Source organism: Molothrus aeneus, chromosome 6 (genome assembly GCF_037042795.1).
Source record: "Molothrus aeneus isolate 106 chromosome 6, BPBGC_Maene_1.0, whole genome shotgun sequence".
NCBI lineage: Eukaryota > Metazoa > Chordata > Aves > Passeriformes > Icteridae > Molothrus > Molothrus aeneus.
The window spans coordinates 9,977,548-9,995,354 of NC_089651.1; the positions used below are offsets into that span (position 1 = coordinate 9,977,548).

General features: G+C 49.7%; 1 protein-coding gene across 1 annotated transcript in view; it reads left to right on the forward strand.

Moving 5' to 3' along the window:
- The window catches only part of LOC136557600 (epidermal growth factor receptor kinase substrate 8-like protein 2), a 49,527-nt gene that overhangs the window by 21,232 nt on the left and 10,488 nt on the right, over nucleotides 1-17,807 (forward strand). The window contains exons 4-11 of the mRNA XM_066551659.1: nucleotides 9,207-9,271; nucleotides 13,290-13,451; nucleotides 13,739-13,888; nucleotides 14,015-14,094; nucleotides 14,227-14,366; nucleotides 15,793-15,872; nucleotides 16,363-16,489; nucleotides 16,816-16,904. Of these exons, the coding sequence (XP_066407756.1) occupies nucleotides 9,207-9,271; nucleotides 13,290-13,451; nucleotides 13,739-13,888; nucleotides 14,015-14,094; nucleotides 14,227-14,366; nucleotides 15,793-15,872; nucleotides 16,363-16,489; nucleotides 16,816-16,904 (893 nt within the window). The remainder of the gene's footprint in view (nucleotides 1-9,206; nucleotides 9,272-13,289; nucleotides 13,452-13,738; nucleotides 13,889-14,014; nucleotides 14,095-14,226; nucleotides 14,367-15,792; nucleotides 15,873-16,362; nucleotides 16,490-16,815; nucleotides 16,905-17,807) is intronic.

A 17,807-nucleotide genomic window follows, 5' to 3' on the forward strand; every position in this document is an offset into this window, starting at 1 on the left:
TGGCTGTTTGTGGCCTGCATGCTGCAGGGTGGGTGGTGCCAAGCAGGGGTTTGAACTGTGGCAGTCACTTCTGGAGATGGAAGGACACATGATAAAGAAGCAAAAGGATGAGGTGTGGGAATTTTGGGTGCACACAGGGATGTTAGTACAGACAAACTCCTCCTGCCTCCAAGGCAGTGCGCATTCCTTTGGCTGTGCACTGACACTGGCACATCCTGTCAGGAGCAGGAGGGCTGCAGGTTCCAGGTAAACAGCCCTACAGAGATGTGTAAAAATGAACCTGGGGGCTCACAACGGGATTAAAGCCAAGCAGATTTGCAGGCTGGCACCCATGGGTGCAGGAAACCCAGGGCTCCAGCCACCAGAATTCCAGAGGGGGATCTAATGGTGCCATGGCACAGGGAGCGCCCCTCAATCCTGTGCCACAAAAGCCAGTGCAGGGAAAGGCTGACAGACTGCCTTGGAAACAAACACAGCTCTCAAATAAGCACTTTTCAACACAGAATTTCATATTCCACATTTTTTTGTATGAACACACCTCAAAAACAAATTCACCAGGGTTGGGACCTCTCTGACCAAATTCCAGCAAACCTGAAATGAGGACTCTATGTCCCTGGGCCAAATCCTCAGGAGGAGTAAAGCAGCTGCCTGCTATTTTCCTGCCACTACTGAAACACAGATTGAGCTCTGATTCCCTGCACAAATCAGTGCCTCTTGGCCAGCCCAGCCCCTGGCATGAGCACATCCAGAGGGATTTTGCTTGGCAGCACTTGAAACCCACCCGCTAATTCAGCAAAAGACACTCAGCACGTGTAAACCAATATTTAAATGTCTTGGTCCCTTTCCCACTCAGATCCTCCCCCCTCCAGCATTAATTTCTGCTGTGAGCTGGCACATTTGGGGATAGAGGGCAAGCAAGAACTAAAATTCCAGGGAGAATTATGTTTCATAATGAAACAAATCACACCAAGCCGAGCTGGCCTTGATTATGTGATTACAACACTGCTGAGGGATGTTTGGAACTGACAAGACTTTTCATATTTCTATTTTCCTCCCATGCAATCAGGCTGAACCCTCAGCCTGTGTACGCTGCCAGACCTCCAAGAAGTGAGAGCAGTGACTCCCAAATTCCCAGCACACAGGCATCCACTCATTTAAAGCTCTCTGGGTTATGATGGCTCCAATGCACACAGGTGTCTAAATATTATTTCTAAATGAACAAGGCCTTTGGTTTCCCTTTCTAAAGATGCTTTTTCTACAGTAATACTGGCTTAACATGACAGGGGTGCCAACTGTGGGTACAAAAGTGCTACCTGAGGGCCAAGGTGTCCCCAGTATCAACAGGGACTTATTGGGAATATTAAACCCACCTCAGGGGAGACCCTGAAGAGGGATATTTAAAATTGTTGGGCTGAGGCTGGAACACAGCAGCAGCTTCAGGCTGTGCACAGGAAAGCACCTGGATGGCGAAGGTGGAGGTTCACTCTGGGGGACCTCCAGGGCATAGTGTGAAGGCCCTCACAGGACACAGCCTCATCACATGGCTGTTGATGGGTGGGGAAGGCTCTGGTGTCACATTTGGCCTGCTGAAATTGCTTTGATCACCAAATATGTTGCCTACCACTGTGTATTCTTCACTGTGGTGAGCACAGAGGGATGAGGAGAGATGACCAAAGGGAATTCTACAATGAAACTGACTTAAAACCCCAAGATACCCTCCCCTAGCTCTGTTCCTAGCAGAGTTTGATACGCTTTCCAGCTGCTCTGCCATCCTCAGTGGAGTTTCCTGGCTCTTGTGGGAGCAGGACACTCATCTTTTCCTCCCCCCTTAGTAAAACAGCACCACATTCGTTCAGCTCCACATTCTGGAGGAGTCTGTGGCTGCAGGGAGCAGTCCCACATCAGCTGGCAGCAGGGAATGGCTGGCCCCTCTCAGGTTGCCACCTCTCCCCACACAGCCACCAGCTGAATAAACGTTAATGCACACCATAAATAAATTAGGCTGCTTCTCTGCTTACGGGCGTCTGTTCTGAGCCCAGATGAAAGCCTGAGGGGGGGAAACCAGGCTCCAGTAGGACCCATGGAAGGACTGGCAGGAAGTATTTCTTTCTGCACAGCATTTCCCACAGCAGGAAAGCTGCTGCCACCCCTTTCTGAGGTGACTCCCAGTGGGCTTCTGCGGGTGTTCCCCTCAGCTGCTTCCAGAGCTGTCAAACAGCGCTGGCTGGCTCTCCTGATGGATTAGGCAGCATAGCAGGAGAAGTTCAGGGCAGTTTGATGATTGCAGGGATTTCTCATAGGGCTGTGGGGAGGAGCAGCTCATTTCTGTTTGGTTGCTGTCTGTCCCTGCAGTGCTCAGCCTCCTTCCAGGGTCTGTGAGACCCTGCCAGCTGCTTCCAGCCTGTCCAGCCACCCTCCATGCACTCATTTCTGGGAAAGAACCAGACTTGATAGGGCAGAGGGCTGGAAAAGGGGTTTTGGAGCAATGAGTTAGGCTGGAGAAGCACAGTGCTGATGCCAATCACTTGACACTGCACACCCGTAACCCAAGCCAGGCTGCCGCGCTGTAACAGGACACGAGGCACTGTCACAAAGAGAGGAGCCACTTCCTGCCCAGTGTGGCCCTGCACAGGGATCATCTCCCTGGGGAGCCACGGGCAGAGAGGCTCCACTGGTGCCAGCATCACCCCTGAGCCACAGGCAGCTGCTTGGCACTGGCCAGGCAGAACACACCAGTGGAGAGGAAGCAACTTACCTTTAATGGTGATGAACCAACTCCTGGGGATCTCACAGATCGGCTTGTATCCCAACAGGGCCTCCAGCCCCAGCCACATGGAGAGGTCTCTGAGATGAGACCCACAGTGCCCAGACTGTAATTCCCTGCTGCTGGCTCTCCCACACCCTGCCCAAAGCATGAGCTTGTTCACAATCCCAGCTGGAGGCCACATGGCTGTCACATCATTATTGACAGGAGCACGGAGGGATCGTTCCTTCCCCACAACCTTTAGGAGAGGATTTGTGCAGGATTTAACACACACTGGTATTGCCTGCAAGAGACAGCTCTGGCAGGAGCAGTGGCCTGCCAAGCCTGCTCAGCCACACTGCTGCATCAAGATGACCAGGTCCATACCTAAATCCACAGGGATTCAGAACAGTGCCACTCACTGTCATGTCTTTAAAGATTTCATCATACTGGAGAAAAAGCCTGAGGTTCAGCAGAGATCCAGCCTTCTTGCCCAGGTCTTTAATTCCTCCTGTCCCCTCCTGCCAGCCCTGAATACCTCCCTTGTCCTTCCCCTGCTCCCTTGATGCCATTCCAGCTCCCTTCTTCACATCCCCTTTCCCACCTGAGATTCCAGCTTCAGATTACCCTGCTCCCCTTTGACACTGTGTGTGTGGGTGACCCTTCCATTCAATGCCTCGGACACTTACTTAATACACCAACTGGAAACAGGGCTGGAAGAAAAACTGGAAGCCAACAATCCTCTTGGTTCCTGCAGATCAAGCCCCAGTGGTGGGTGAGACAGGGAACACATTGGCTCAGTTCAGCCATGACTGGAGCTACTGGGAAGAGCAGACACTGCTCCAGGTGCTGCTGGCCAGGAGTTTGGGATGGCAGTTAGTGACAGGGATGCTGTGGAAAGGGATCTCCCACCTCTGATGCTGTTCAGCATCTCCAGTGACCCTTTTTCTCTGCCACCTTGAAACTGCTAAGGACAAGTTTTCACCTTTCATGGAGTAACTGCATAGAGCTCACACAGAGGAACCTTTTTCTAAATGGAAATGGGGTTTTGGATATGCCCAAGTAGCCTGGGAACTAAAGTTGTGATAGTTCATAAAAATAACAACCAAAAAAAAGGAGGAATTTTTCATTATGAATTTTTTTCAAGATTCAAAGAAAGCGAATTAATTAAATCAGGATTCCCCCAATCTTATTATGTTCATTCAAAAAATGTCATTACCAGCTACAGAAAGCTGAGAAAACACCACTTTGGGCTTTTTGGTGAAAAATAATTTAGCAGGTTTCTTCCAGGTCTGGTTGTAAAGGCAAAAGGGAATATCTCTACTGGTGAACTATAGCTCTCAATGCCCTGATTATCCTGCTCCAAGCAGCCTGCTGGACACACTGAACACAAACACACACTGTTCCTCCATGTACTCAGTCCTTGCACAACCCAGGAGCTGTGCCAGGTTTTTATTTGCTTTCCTAGAGTGGGTTGTGTCTTCAGCTAATAAAGCAGGAATGTGAGCACTTGGGGCTGAGCTGTGGCAAATATGAAGCGTGCCGAGCAGGAATTCAGCCGTGTGGAACCCGGAGCCACTGCTCCCTGCTGCCACAGCCCATTCACACCTCAATGAGAGCTGTTCATTCACTCCAAGAGCTTCCAGATCCATCTGCACACACAGCCATGAGGGAGAGCTGACCAGGCAGACATTCCCAGTGCCACAGGCGCCAGTACAGACCAGCTCCAGCAGTTCAGCAAGTACCACAGATCTAACAGCAAACCCAGGGAGCTTGATGCTCCCTAGACTGCAAAGATATCCCAAAATGGAGCTCTCTCTGTGCTGGCCAGAGAGAGCAGGGAAGAAGCAAGGCAGGACCTGCAGATTCTCCCCCGTCAGGTATCTCAGGCACAGCAGGTCAGTGCAAGGCCCAAAAGCAGATCCTTGACTAACCCTGGGTAACCTGGAGCAGGAAGCAGGAACCTGGCAGATGCTGTGTTCAAGTGCCATATCTGGCCCCAGGCTGGGATCCTGGAATGGAGGTTATTCCATACTGCTGCTCTGTAAGCCAGCCTGGCAGGTTTCTGCGGCTGCCATGAGCACACAGAGCATTTGCTGCCCCATTTCTGCTCAGCAGGCTGGTCCTGACCTGCCATTTGGCACAGAGCAGCTCACACTACGCTGGCAGGTTCCTATAAACAGTGTGTGCACTGCTAGATAATGTATAGATAACGTAGAGATTATATAAGGAACTGGCAAGCTCCAGAAGTAACCACCAGGACTTCCCTTAGGCTGCTGTAATGGATGTGGAGGCTGGGGAGGTCAGCAGTGTGATTCAGAGAATGGAGGAGAGGTCCTTGGTATGGCACTGGCAGGGAGAACAAATCCAATGCCTCTCATTCCTCAGAGACTGCTCTGTACTTGTCCATGCATCCCCCTGTCTTCTGCTGTGCCTTCTGCCCAGAAACAGCTGTAAACAAATGTGGGGAGGGACAGGGAGGATCAGGTAGGATCCTGTGTGGTAAAACTAATTAATCAGAGAAGGATGTGCCTGGAGGGGAGGAAGAGGCCACTGGCAGGTTGTACTGGGGGTGCTGTGCCCCTCTGGCTTGACAGAGGCTGTGCATGGAGAAAGACAAGCCTGCTCCTGCCCTCCTTGGCACTGCTCAGCATTCCCAGAGACCTTAACCAATTATCCCAGCTGTAAGCTGGGCCCATGGGCAGTTTATCCCGCTAGTTGATCTCCTGTGCTCACTGAACGTTCACAGCCACATCCCAGCTCCCTGCTAAATAAGGTTTTGCATGGAAATGGGGAGGGAACTTGGCACTAAAGATGTGCTTTGGCTTCCTGGACCAAGGTGATAACCCCAGCCCTCCAGGATGTGCATCGATCCTGCTTTTTTTCCTGATTTATTACTCTCTTTTATCCTTTCCACTCCTTAACATAAAGCCAAACAGGACTCTTTCCCTGCCTGCCAAGATTTTAGTATCATTACTGGGATTTCAGCCCAGCACTGTTTTGAGCCCTCAGGTACCACCTTGTACCTCTGCAGTGGTCTCAGCTCTTCCCATTTCCTCACTGGTGCCAGTGGGAAACACCATTCCCACAGCACTGTTTATCTGTAAGATACCAGTGGTAGATAACATTTGTTGCCATTTTGCCCACTTCTCTGGGTGTGAGGCAAGATTAAAGCTACCTGGTTAGTAGAGAATTGAAGTGAATTCTGTTAAAGAACCATTTATAGGGTTTTTTCCCCTCAAAGGATTGTCTTAGGGATCACTGACCCAGACCCTGAGAGGCAAGAGATGAGACAATTTGCCAGAGGTTGTGCATGTTATCCCACATGTCATCCATGCTCAAGGCACTCAGGGCTTTCTGGATTCCCCATCCCATACATACAGCAAGTGTCTGGGATCAGCACAACTGCTCTTCAGGCCACAGGGGATCCCCCCAGCACCTGCCAGGATACCCATGCTACGAGTTGGGTTTTTTCCTTGCCAGACACAAAAAGGACAGAGCAAAGCTCTATTGTTTTCCAATCTCTTTGGCTCTCTTGGCAGACAAAAGGGGAAAAGGACAGTGGTCACTGTGGGTTCATGCCAGCTTTATCACCTCTGGATGTTTGCTGTACCGGTGCCACAGCCCTGGAGCTCTCCCTGCCCTTTGCCTGTGTTATAGAGTCCTTCACTGCCACAGACTCTGAAGGTCATAGCAGGAGATAAACAGAGGTGCAGATGGGTGTTTGAGCTAATTTGGGGAAATCATCACTATATTTCTGCAATGCTCATCTATCACATAGGGATTATGCAAATTCTCCACATCCTGGGGCCAGGTTAGGGGTCGGATAACACCTGAAGGTGCCCAGGTCCTGTTGCAGGACACTGTAGAAACGCCAAGTGTCCCGGTGTGAGGTGTCAGATGAAGCAGGAGGAAATGAGCTCCTCCTGCTCCTGCTGCTGCTAACAGGCCAGCGTGCACTCATACAAAATTCAGCAGGTCAGGGACAAAGCTGTGCAGAAGGGCAGGGTGGAGCCACACAGGACAGCTGACCTGCCTTCTGAGGTATGGCTGGCAAGGGAGTTCACCTGGGCAAGGCAAAGGATACCCCTTGATCAAGAAGTCAAAGAGCCACAGATTTTGCTATAGGCATCATTCACAGAATGCCAGAATGGTTTGGGTTGGAAGGGACCTGAAAGCTTATCTCATTCCATCCCCTGCCATGTACAGGGACACCTGCCACTGTCCCAGGTCACTCCAAGTCCAGCCCAATCTGGCTATGGACACTTCCAGGGATCAGGCAGCCACAGCTTCTCAGGGCAACTTGTGCCAGGGCCTCAGCTCCCTCACAGGGAAGAACTTCTTCCTAAAAGCATTTTCGGATCAGCCCAGCCCAACCAGAGCCAAATTTAATCAAAGACAAATAATGATGCATGTTGGAAAGCCCTGCAGTATTTCACCACATTGTTTTGAGTAAATAAACCAAAAAAACACTCATTTTCTTTAAAGCACCCACGCTCCTTGGATAGATGTGGCCCAAATATGACTATTTCATGATCGGCAACCTGGTTCTTCAATTCTTCCTGTGTTTAATTCAAAACCAAGTGCTAGAAAAGAAGGAGATTTCGGTGTTCTGGCACCCTGCTGTCCCCAGAAACTCTGGCTGGTTCCAGACCTCGTGGTCTTATTTGCAGATGCCAGCAGGAAACACAAAACTAAAAATTTCCATGGGTGTGGGGGCCAGGTAGAAGCCAAGGAGACAGAAGGGATTTCAGGAGAACATGCAGAAACACCCCATTTCTTGCCCTGGGCAGCTTCTGGGACATCACTTGAATGACATCGGGAGACAAAATAGAGGCACTTTGTTCTAGTTCTGTGGCTTGTGGAGGTAATGCAGAAATTCCCCCAGGGAAAAATCAACAGAGGGAGGGGAAACATCTGCATTTCTCCCTGTCCCAGGGCTTGCTGCTGTCTGAACAAGGCTGCAAAGGGCTAAAGAGGCCTTTGCTCTCTTGCACTCACTGAGTGCAGGTGATGGGAAGTTGGGCTATGCAGAGTTCTGAGGTTTTGGCCCCCAAAACTTCCAAGGGCTTCTCTGAAGATTTCCTCAGCAATGCATACTGAGATCTCCCCTGACTGCGACACGTGCAGCTTCTTTGAGCTTGGAGGAAGGGGAAAAGGCATTTGAAGGGATCCCAGAGAGTCTGAGGGCAACCAGCTGCTGCCCTGACCACTGCTACAGCCCCATGGGCTGTTTTCCTCCCAGGAACACAGACCTGTGCTAACCTCCCACTGGAAACCTCATCCCCCTGGTATTCCTTCCCTCCCTCAGGGACTACCAATTCCCCACACAGCTCCTCACCCTTCCTCTCAGGGCTGGAGACATTTGCCTGTCCGAATGTAAACTCCCTTTGTTTCCAGACCACCCACTTCAGCCTTTTCCACTCCCTCTGGAAAAGGAGGGGATGGGATGTCTTAAAACCCAAATGTGTCTCCATCCCACATGAATGCGGTGTTCTCATTTCCATCAGTGTCATCTATTTACATGAGAAATGCTCAGGGAGGAAATTGAGGTTACTGAGAGGAAAAAAGTGCCTCACATCAGCCCCAAATCCCTGTGGGATGCGCTGCCTGTGCCCTATCCCAGACCTTGCCCCACATTGCAAGTAGGACAGACTGCAATTAATGCCCCCAGCAACCAGAAAGTGCCACTGAGCCTTTCCTGCCAGCCTGAGGTGGGAAGGGGCTGCGCTGCAATATTAATTTGTTTATTCAAGGTCACTCTGGAATGGCTGAGCAGGGAGCTGGGCTGGGTGTCTGAGGTCTTTCCCCTGAACCATCCTCACTCCACCTCTGAGCTGGTGCTGGTGGTGTATGAGACACAGGCTCAGAGCCCTGCAGTCTCCATTAATGCCTCTGCCAATATTCCCACCAACAAATCAAGAAATCACTTCTACTGGGGAACATCCATCACTCCAGGGCTGTCAGCAGTCAGGCACAGAGGCAAAACACTGCTGTGTTTTCAGCCACAGACATAGAGCTACAAGTGTGAAGTACTCGTATGTCCTGCCAATCTGATGGCACAGCCTAAAGTGTGGTAGGGCAAGTGTTAAAAAGCTTTAGAAATTGGCTTGAATTAACTTCTACCCACCCTTGCCAGGCTCCAAAGAAGACCAGTGGCATCTTTTCATGATCCTTATCACTGGGATATCTCCGGGTGCTCAGTACGCTCCCCAAGGCGTGGGCAGGATTGTGCTCAGCCCCGTGCACCAAGAGGAGCTCGATTTATAAGCTCTTGGCTGGCCAAGAGCTCTTGGGTGAAATCCCCAAGGCAAAGCTCAAGGAAAGGCAATGCTTGTTCTGGAGAGACACCTGCTGGCAGCGCCCGCGGAGCCCAAGCTGGAAGCTCGGGGACTGTGAGAAAGAGTTGTAATTCTCAGATCCAAAGAAAAACAACCAATGCTTCTTTTCTTGTTTCTTACAGAACAAAGGAAAAAATACTCCAACTCCAACGTCATTATGCACGAGACTTCCCAGTACCACGTCCAGGTGAGCACACACAACAGAGTGCTAGGGGGCTGAGAGGCTGAGGTCAGTGATAGGTGCCTGTAGTGCAGTGTGTTCCCTGTGTTCTGGACCTTTAGGAGGCCAAGGGCGAGTTGGGAACCTCCTTACCATTAAAGTCTCAAGTCACTGAGTAAAGGAGAATGGGGGGGAAAGAAGATTTCAATAAACAAGGGGAATTCTGTACAAGGAAAGAGGAAATGGAGAAGCTGTTGTCTTCTCCCTCCTCTGTGTTTGAAGGAGAGCATGAAACGCTGTCTGTCCTGTCACCCTGTGCTTTAAGCCCTTCTGATCAGCACAGACAGGTTAAAAGCAGAGTTCCCATGGTGGTTACTGGAATTTAGCTTTCCAAGCAACAGAGACCACATGGACTATCAGCTTTCAGCTCTCCTCAGCTACTGTGTCCTCTCAGGTAACACAAACCCCTTCACACAAGACAGGCAATATGCCAAATCCATCTCCCACTGCCACAGACACCCATCCCAAAAAGAGAAGCCAGCCTGGACATCCTGAGCTTGGCAATTCCTGTAATGCAGCTTGGTGGAGCAGGACTCCATGGAGGAGGTGGGGCCATTCATCACTGAAAACTGAGCAAGGCAAGACAGGAAAACACTTCCTCAGGTTCATATTTAGGAGATGGGGCCCTTTGAAAGCCTACATTTAGACTTGAAAAGTGCCTGTTTGGAAAGAGGTCCTGGTTTCCATTGGAGAAACCAACTCAGTGGCTCAGAAGTCACTCATATGAGGATGCAGAGAAGGGACTTTAAACAGTGACATGTAAATTAATTCTTTATTAATTATGCCATAAGCCACCCGTTTGTGAGTTTCTCCCCTGAACTTTGACCAAGGCAAACAGGATTGCAGTGGCAGGCAGTGAGATAGAATGAGGTTTCCTCACAGGAGGCATTTTATACCCTTTGAAGTAATCAGATCAAAGTTTAATGGTGGGTGGAGTCATTGCCCGTTCTAATAAAAGTTGCTGTATTTGAATGTCTATCTGGATGAAAAGGGGTTTTAAGGGATAAAACAAAGACAGCAACAAGCTTCTCCCTCTCAATCCACCCATATCGACAGAAAATGGAAAGCAGAAAAATATTCTAATGATTTAGTCAGAAAAGTAACTTCCCCTCCATGAAAACTGACTGAACAGTAAACAGCAAAAGAATTTATGAAGCTTGTAAAGGTGGTGGATAAAATAATAAAAGAGATAAAAAGGCCTGTCATCTTGAGTAAACCCATACCCTCACTGCTCTGAAAGAAAAGGGCTTGTCACCTCTGCACAGATAAAATTGACTTGGCAAATACCTTCCCATGCACTATTTTACAATTACTGTAACATACACCCAGCATGTTTTTCATTCGTGATTGCATTGCTAATCTCAGCTTTCAGCTCACACACCTGCCAGGAGTTCTATGTAGACAGTGCCTCACCCCATACCTTTGCTTGATGAACACAGGAGTGGGCCTTGCATTGTCCTCTGCTCTGCTCCTTCCTCCAGTCTTTGGAAAACGTCTAACAGCAAATGGGTCACCACAAACCCTATACAGCCCTAATGCCCAAGAGCATGTTTAAAGATTTTCTGCAAGGTCTACAAGTGCTTTAAATCCAAGCCTTTCCCTGCATCCACCTTGTGTGGAGCCAACTGCAGCAACAGTTCTTGCCTGTGCTTCCTCACAACCATCCAAGGCTCTGTGCTCCAAGTGCACACATCCATCTCAGGTTCATCTGGTCTGTGCCAGACCCCAACATCCACAGCTTCTCCAAGTCCCACAGCAGGACATGCTCTAGCAGCATCAGCTTTTGCTGCCTCTTAATCTGCTTCCCACTTTGCATTTACTTGGGCTTTTACAAGGAGAAAGGAATTCTTTCCCAACAATTTCATCATCCTCCTCCATGGCCCATTGATGCACATGTCAACTGTGGACACAACCCACTGGGTTACTGAATCAGCTCAGGAGTGCATCAGCAACAGAAAGAAGCTACTTGATCCCTAATTCTAGGTTATTTCTGATCACTGGGAGAAAGCAGGAAGGTACAGGATCAGGTACAGGCAAAACACATCCAGTTACTACAAATTTTCCATCACTTTAGGACTTGCTTTAAAACACCCCCTGTTTTTCCAGCTCTTGCTTTGAAACCAGGATGTGTGCATCAAAGAGAAGCAGGCATTTCACTGCTGCCCTCCCCACAAACTCTGAATGCCCAGCAGGACCATTTTTGGGTAGCCACACTGCTGTCCCTGGCCCCCTAGGGCAGTTCTACCTGCAGCACCTTGTGATTCTCCTGCTCCAGGGGTTAATCTGCTCCTGGCTCTCCAGCTTAGCCACTGCTGCTGAAGTGCCTGCTCTGTACCCTACTGAGCAAGGAAACCAGGATGAGAGGGTCATGCTGGTGGATGGGCCTTTAATACTGCAGGGACAAGAGAAAAAGCTGGGATCTGGCCCTATAAGCCTCCAAGGGCTGCAGGCCCTTGGACTGCATAGATGCTTAGTCAGGCCTGTAACTTACCCATGCAAAAACCTGCTTTCCTCTGCTGGAGAAAGTTGGTAAAGACAGGGAAAAGCTTCAGCTGCTTTTTGACAGTCAGGCACGTTCCCCTTCCCTTCTTACCAAGAACATAGCTAGGCAACAAAAGAACAAGGTGAAACAGAACCTTCTTCCTTCCTGAGGTTTTTTTTCCTTCCTGAGGTTTTTTTCCTTCCCTGTTATCACCTGAACATGTGGCCTGGCTGTGCTATCTCTGCCCCAGGGACAACAGCTGGGCAAACATCTTGGCTGCTCGGAGTCCCAGCTTTTCCTGCCTTGCAGTGCCCTCTGCTGGCACACACAACCAGTTCTTCCATCTGCAGGGAGCAGCACTTGCTCACCTGGACTTGCGGAGTTGCCTTCACCCTCTGCTGGTGGGGTCACAACATTTGGATGTGTAACACCTCTCCTTTCCACAGCTGCCTCCCTGCCCACCATTCCCTTCCCATGGAGTCCCTGGGGCCCACCAAAGCTGCAAGTGCTGCCCCGTTACACAAACTCTGCACATACAGGTTCCAAGTGCAAGGCTTGGATCACCACGCACTTCAGAGTGCAGTTGGAGCAGGGATGGGAAAACAGCTTGGATGGCTGTGCTGTAGCTGAGCTGCTCCTGGCCCAAGTGCTCACACAGGGTGGGGAAGGAAGGGAGGACAGCACGGAAGCCTGGCTGATGGGAAAAGACCATGAGCTGGGTTTACAGGATAGGTGAAGGGAGGTAGGAATACCAGGATAACCAAGCAAAACCACAGGGCAGGACAGAGGCAGGCAGCAAAAAATCCTTTCCTACAGTCAGCAACACCCATTTTCACTCCTATGAGGGCTGATTTGGGTATTTTTGGGGAGAAGGTAACCCCAACCCTGAGGGGGGCTTAAAGGCCTGGGGTAGAGTGAGCTGCCAGGTTTGGAGCTCCTGAAGGCTTTGCAGCATAGAAGCTCTTCAGAGTAGCTGTTCCCAGAGCATGGGACCCCACACATTGCATGGATCCCACTTGGCACGGAGGACCAACACTTGTCCATGGTTTGTGTGAGCTCTCTGCCTGGCACAAATCCCACACAAAGCAGGTTTGCTACACAAGACAAGCAAAACACAAGTGCTTTTATAGCTTGGCAAGCAAATCAATGGTTTGTCTGCCATAGTTCTACTTCCAAGCTAGATTCAGAGGGGCCTGGGGAGTAACTCATGTGTGTGAAGCATTTGCCCTGCTGGACAGTGATCAGGGCTGCTGGAATTGATGAGAGTAATATAAAAGTGGTGAAACTGGTTATGAAAACCCATTATGAAACCCAAATCTTTCACTGCCACGACCAGGCTGGTACCAACAACCAAAACTGTTTTGTGCAGCAACAACTTCATGCCTGAGCTCTGAGAAACTACTAACAGTAATTGAAGCCTCTAGAGATGCTTTCATCACCAATTTTTACACCCCAAAAAACATTTTCCACCTGTTTTTATCTCCTTTCTCTCCCCAACTTCAGCACTTGGCCACTTTCATAATGGACAAGAGCGAGTCCATCACAACAGTGGATGATGCAATCCGGAAACTCATCCTGCTCAACTCCAAAGAGAAGATCTGGACACAGGAGATGCTGCTGCAAGTGAACGACAAGTCCATCCGGCTGCTGGACTGTGAGACACAGGTACCTGGAGCCCTGTGGGACTGACCCCAGACTGAAGTGTGGGGTGCAGTGAGTGCCCTTTCCATTCTGCCTGGGAAAGGACAAGTTCTAAGGAACACAAACAAGGGTGAATCATTACCAAAATCCTCTCCTGGAGTAGAGTCACTCTGCACCATGGGAACAGGATGGTTTTAGCAATGACAAATTAAGGAAGATCAGCCCAGAGATCCCAGGAGTTCCTGCACAGCACCATTGCCTCTCAGTTCAGTAGTTCCCCATTGCCTGACACCTTTCCCCTTCTCTTTCAGGAGGAGCTGGAGGACTTTCCCCTGCCAACAGTGCAGCACTGCCAGACAGTGCTCAATCAGATGCGCTATTCCTCCATCCTCCTGCTTGTGTGTCAGGATTCTGAGCAGCACAAACCTGACATCCACTTCTTCAACTGTGACGAGGTGGAGGTAAGCAGAGCCCTCCTGCTTGCTGTGAAACAGAACAAAACACACTGCTTGCTGTCTGCCCTTTCCCCCTTCCTCCAATCCTTCCTAAAGCCAAGCCCTTAAAGACATCCCTGTTTTATCCTTAAGGCGGAGATGGTCCATGAGGACATAGAGAGTGCCCTGGCAGACCACAAGCACGGGAAGAAGATACGGCCACAGACACTCAAGTAAGTGCTGCGGGATACAGCTGGGAGCACCAACAATAAACCTCTGTTTCCAGTGGTTTAGTCACACTCCAGTCTCTTGGAAATGGGATCTGCCACCACTGATGGGTTTGTTCTGTGTCATTTTCTTTGCAGGGCAAACCAGGAAAAGATCAAGCAGAGACAATCCATCCTCCCCCCACCTCAAGGACCGGCTCCCATCCCAATCCAGCATGACATGCGAGGCTCAGCAATGAACAGGAACAGGGTGGCACCTCCTTCCCAGCATGATCCAGGTACAGGGAGCACTCAGGAAGTCTGTCCTGGGGATGGGAGACTAATTAATTCAGACAGCAAACCTTCCTGAAGTGCTCTGTGGTGAAAACTAAGTCTTGTACCCACTAGGCATCTTCTGCTCAACAAATAAAATCTCCCAGAAACTCCTTGTAACAACACCCTTATTTGGGGGATACAGAAATGCCAAAAAACCAAAAACCCCTCATAAGCCATCACATGAAATTTGAACCAGGCATTGGTGATCTTAAAATGTATAGACAAGACATTTGGTTAGAAAGACAAATTCCTGGCTCTGCTGACTTCACAGGAGACAAGATTTCACCCTTGAAAATCAACTTGTTTTCATGAATTCTTGTAAAGTCAAGTGTGGAAATGCAGATCTGAACACCCCTCTTATGTGCTCATCTAAAGTGTGATTCCAAAACCATCCTGACTTCAGCCCATTTGAGTTGGCTTGGAAAAACCTGGCACTTTGCTTTGAAAAAAGTAACAGAATTAAGTTCCTAGGAACAGAAACAAGCTCTTTCTCTTACAAAAGATCAAAATGATGAACAAACTGTAAGCATTTTTTACTCCTGCCTATCTTACCACCTTATCTCAGAATCCATTTCTAGTTTCAAGGAAAACAAAAACACGTAATAGGATACTATAATACATCCAAAACACTCATTTGCAGGGATGGCTTCTGAAGCCAAGCAACTGCTCTGGCTGCTGAATGGAGAACTTATTTCAGGCCCAGTTCTGCATCATAAAAGGAATATCTCTATTTCTCAGCTGGACCATGAATAAACATCTCTATTCTGGTGAAAAGCAGCCACTCTTACCTCTGCCCTTCCAAGGCTGCTCACATAAGCAGAGCTGGGAATTCCTCTAGGCAGGATTTCTGGCTCTGAGTGCACAGAGCCTGGCAGGAGAGCAGATGACAGGAGAAAGTCTTGAGTGATGCCTGTTTACTGAGATTCCTTCTCCATGAAACACCTTCCTGCTTTTCCTACAAAACCTGTCCTCAGGGACGGGGTACCTCATCCCCACATTTACAGATGCTCTGGACTTGTCATGGTCCTTTGCCAAAACGCCTCCCCAATTCTCCCACTTGGCAGATCCTGCTGTGCTGACCCTTTCCATGTCCCTGCCCTGAGTTGACACCGTTTGCTTTGTACCAGGGGCCAACCCAGCGATTGTTTCCACTAGAATATCCCCCCCACACTGGGTGTGTGGCTCCTGGAAGCCAGGAGGTGCCTTAGGGTTGGGTTTTTTGTAGGATGATTGTGATTTAGCACCTGTTACAAACATTATTCCTGAAGTGCCCTCACAACCCAGAACAAACATCCAAGCTTGCAGCTACCATCCCATGGACCCCTGTCTTTTATGGAGCCTATTTCCAACCTCTGATAGTAAATCTGTTTTTCTCTCCCTGGTTTGCAGACTATGACCGACGAAGCTCTGGCTCTCATGACCATGAGGAATCCCGCGCCATGTTAGCACAGAAGATTGAGAAGGAAACGGTGGGTGACAGAGACACTGCACAGTCCATAGGCAGGAGCAGAGGCAGGAAGCAAGGGAGAGGGAGCAGAGGCAGGGAGCAGACATTTAATGCATCATCTAGGCATTTTTCCAATTGATACCTGCTGTGCATAAAGATAAGGTGGCCAAAAGAAAGTCTCCATCACCGCATCACAATGTGGTGACAATGTGACAATGTCTTCTGACCTGAGGCAGCTCTGCTGATTCCAGCTCTGCTCCTCCCCATCCCACTTGGGTTATTTTCCAGCTGTCCATTAGGAGGCGTCCCTTGTCCCCTTGGTAAGGACAGCACACAGCCAGGCCCAGCAGCTCTGTGCTTGCAAAGGGATGCATTGAGCTGCACTTCATGCCTGGATTGCCCACTTGTATGCATTCTCCCAGGAAATGCAGCAGGCCCTGGGATTCAGGCTCCCAGCTGTGTGCAGCCCAGGCTCACTTTCACACTGGTCCCTTGGGTTTCTGTCCTCACAGCAAATCCTGAACTGCACCCTGGATGACATTGAAGTGTTCGTTGCCCGGCTCCAGAAGGCTGCAGAGGCATTCCGACAGCTCAACCAAAGGAAGAAAGGGAAGAAGAACAAGAAGAAAGGGCCAGCAGGTGCAGTGCAGCAGCCACAACAAACGGGGAGCACAGGGGGGTCATGGATGAGGGGGACACCTCAGCTCCTGGCCCAGCAAGGCCGATCGATGCCATGGCACAGCCACAGATCCAGGCACACAAGTTTGGGAGGTGCTGCTCTCTCTGGCAGAGCACACAGAGCCTCTGGCACAGAAAGGAAGTTTGCCTTTCCCTGAACCCCTGATTTTCAGTAGTTCTGGTCTCAACACCCATTTCTGCTGTGCCTTCTGCATGGCAGGCAGATGGAAGCTTCCCAAAGGGGATGCTCTCACTAACGTGTCCTTCTCTGCCCCTTCACCTGGCAGAGGGAATGCTGACTCTCCGAGCAAGACCCCCGAGTGAGGCTGAGTTCATCGACTGCTTCCAGAAAACCAAACTGGCTTTTAACCTCTTGGTAAGACACAGAGGAGTTTCTATCCCTTCTATCCCATGCAGGGACAGAGTTTTCTTTTCCCTGTGAATCCCAGCAGTGAGTGTTTAAAGTGAAACTTGAATGGAAAACACTGACAAGGGACAACAGTGTGAATTCCAGGTTCTTCAGAACTCAGGACAAACATTGTGTCAAGCTTGTGCAGTTTTTCTGGGACAAGCTGTTAAACCAAAACTAGAAGCACCAAGTCCAGGAAGGGACAGAGCAGCCAGAGGGTTGCAGTGCCCAGATCTTTTCAGATCCAGGCCTGGGGAATCTCTGCTTGACAGTAACTGAAGTCCCCCATTGCCCCAATATTCCTGACCCCTCTCTCCCCTGCCAGACCCTCTGTATTGTGAAGGGGATGAAAAGAAAGAGATAAAGATGTTCCCAGTGCTACCAGCTCTGCTCAGTGAAACACAAGAGCAGGGAAGATAATAAGGCAGCAGGAATTCTGTCTGTTGTGACCAAACTTGTCCAGCAAACACATCATCCAAGCTCCTTCCTGGGCAGTCATTAATAAGAAAACCCCAGAGATGGGGTTTGCAGGACACCAAGCTCCAGCCTTTTCTTTTAGAAGTAAATATGGATAATTTGTGCCTGCTCAGGATCAGAAGGAACAGTTTATCTCCTGGCAAGAGCCCAGGGTTGAGTGTGGAGCAGAGCTGGGACTCCATGGTGGATCCGTGCCACATTCCTCACCACATAGCTGCTAAGTCCTTGGGAAGTGCCCATTCACTGGGTCACCCTGCTGCCAGCAGTTGTTTCTCACTTCCCACTCCACATTAATGCTTAATCTCCAGCATTTCAAATGCTTTGCATTTCTGTAGGAGCAGGGAGCCTGTCTCTCATGGCAGCAGTGCCAGGAGCCCAGGACAGGAGAAGGAT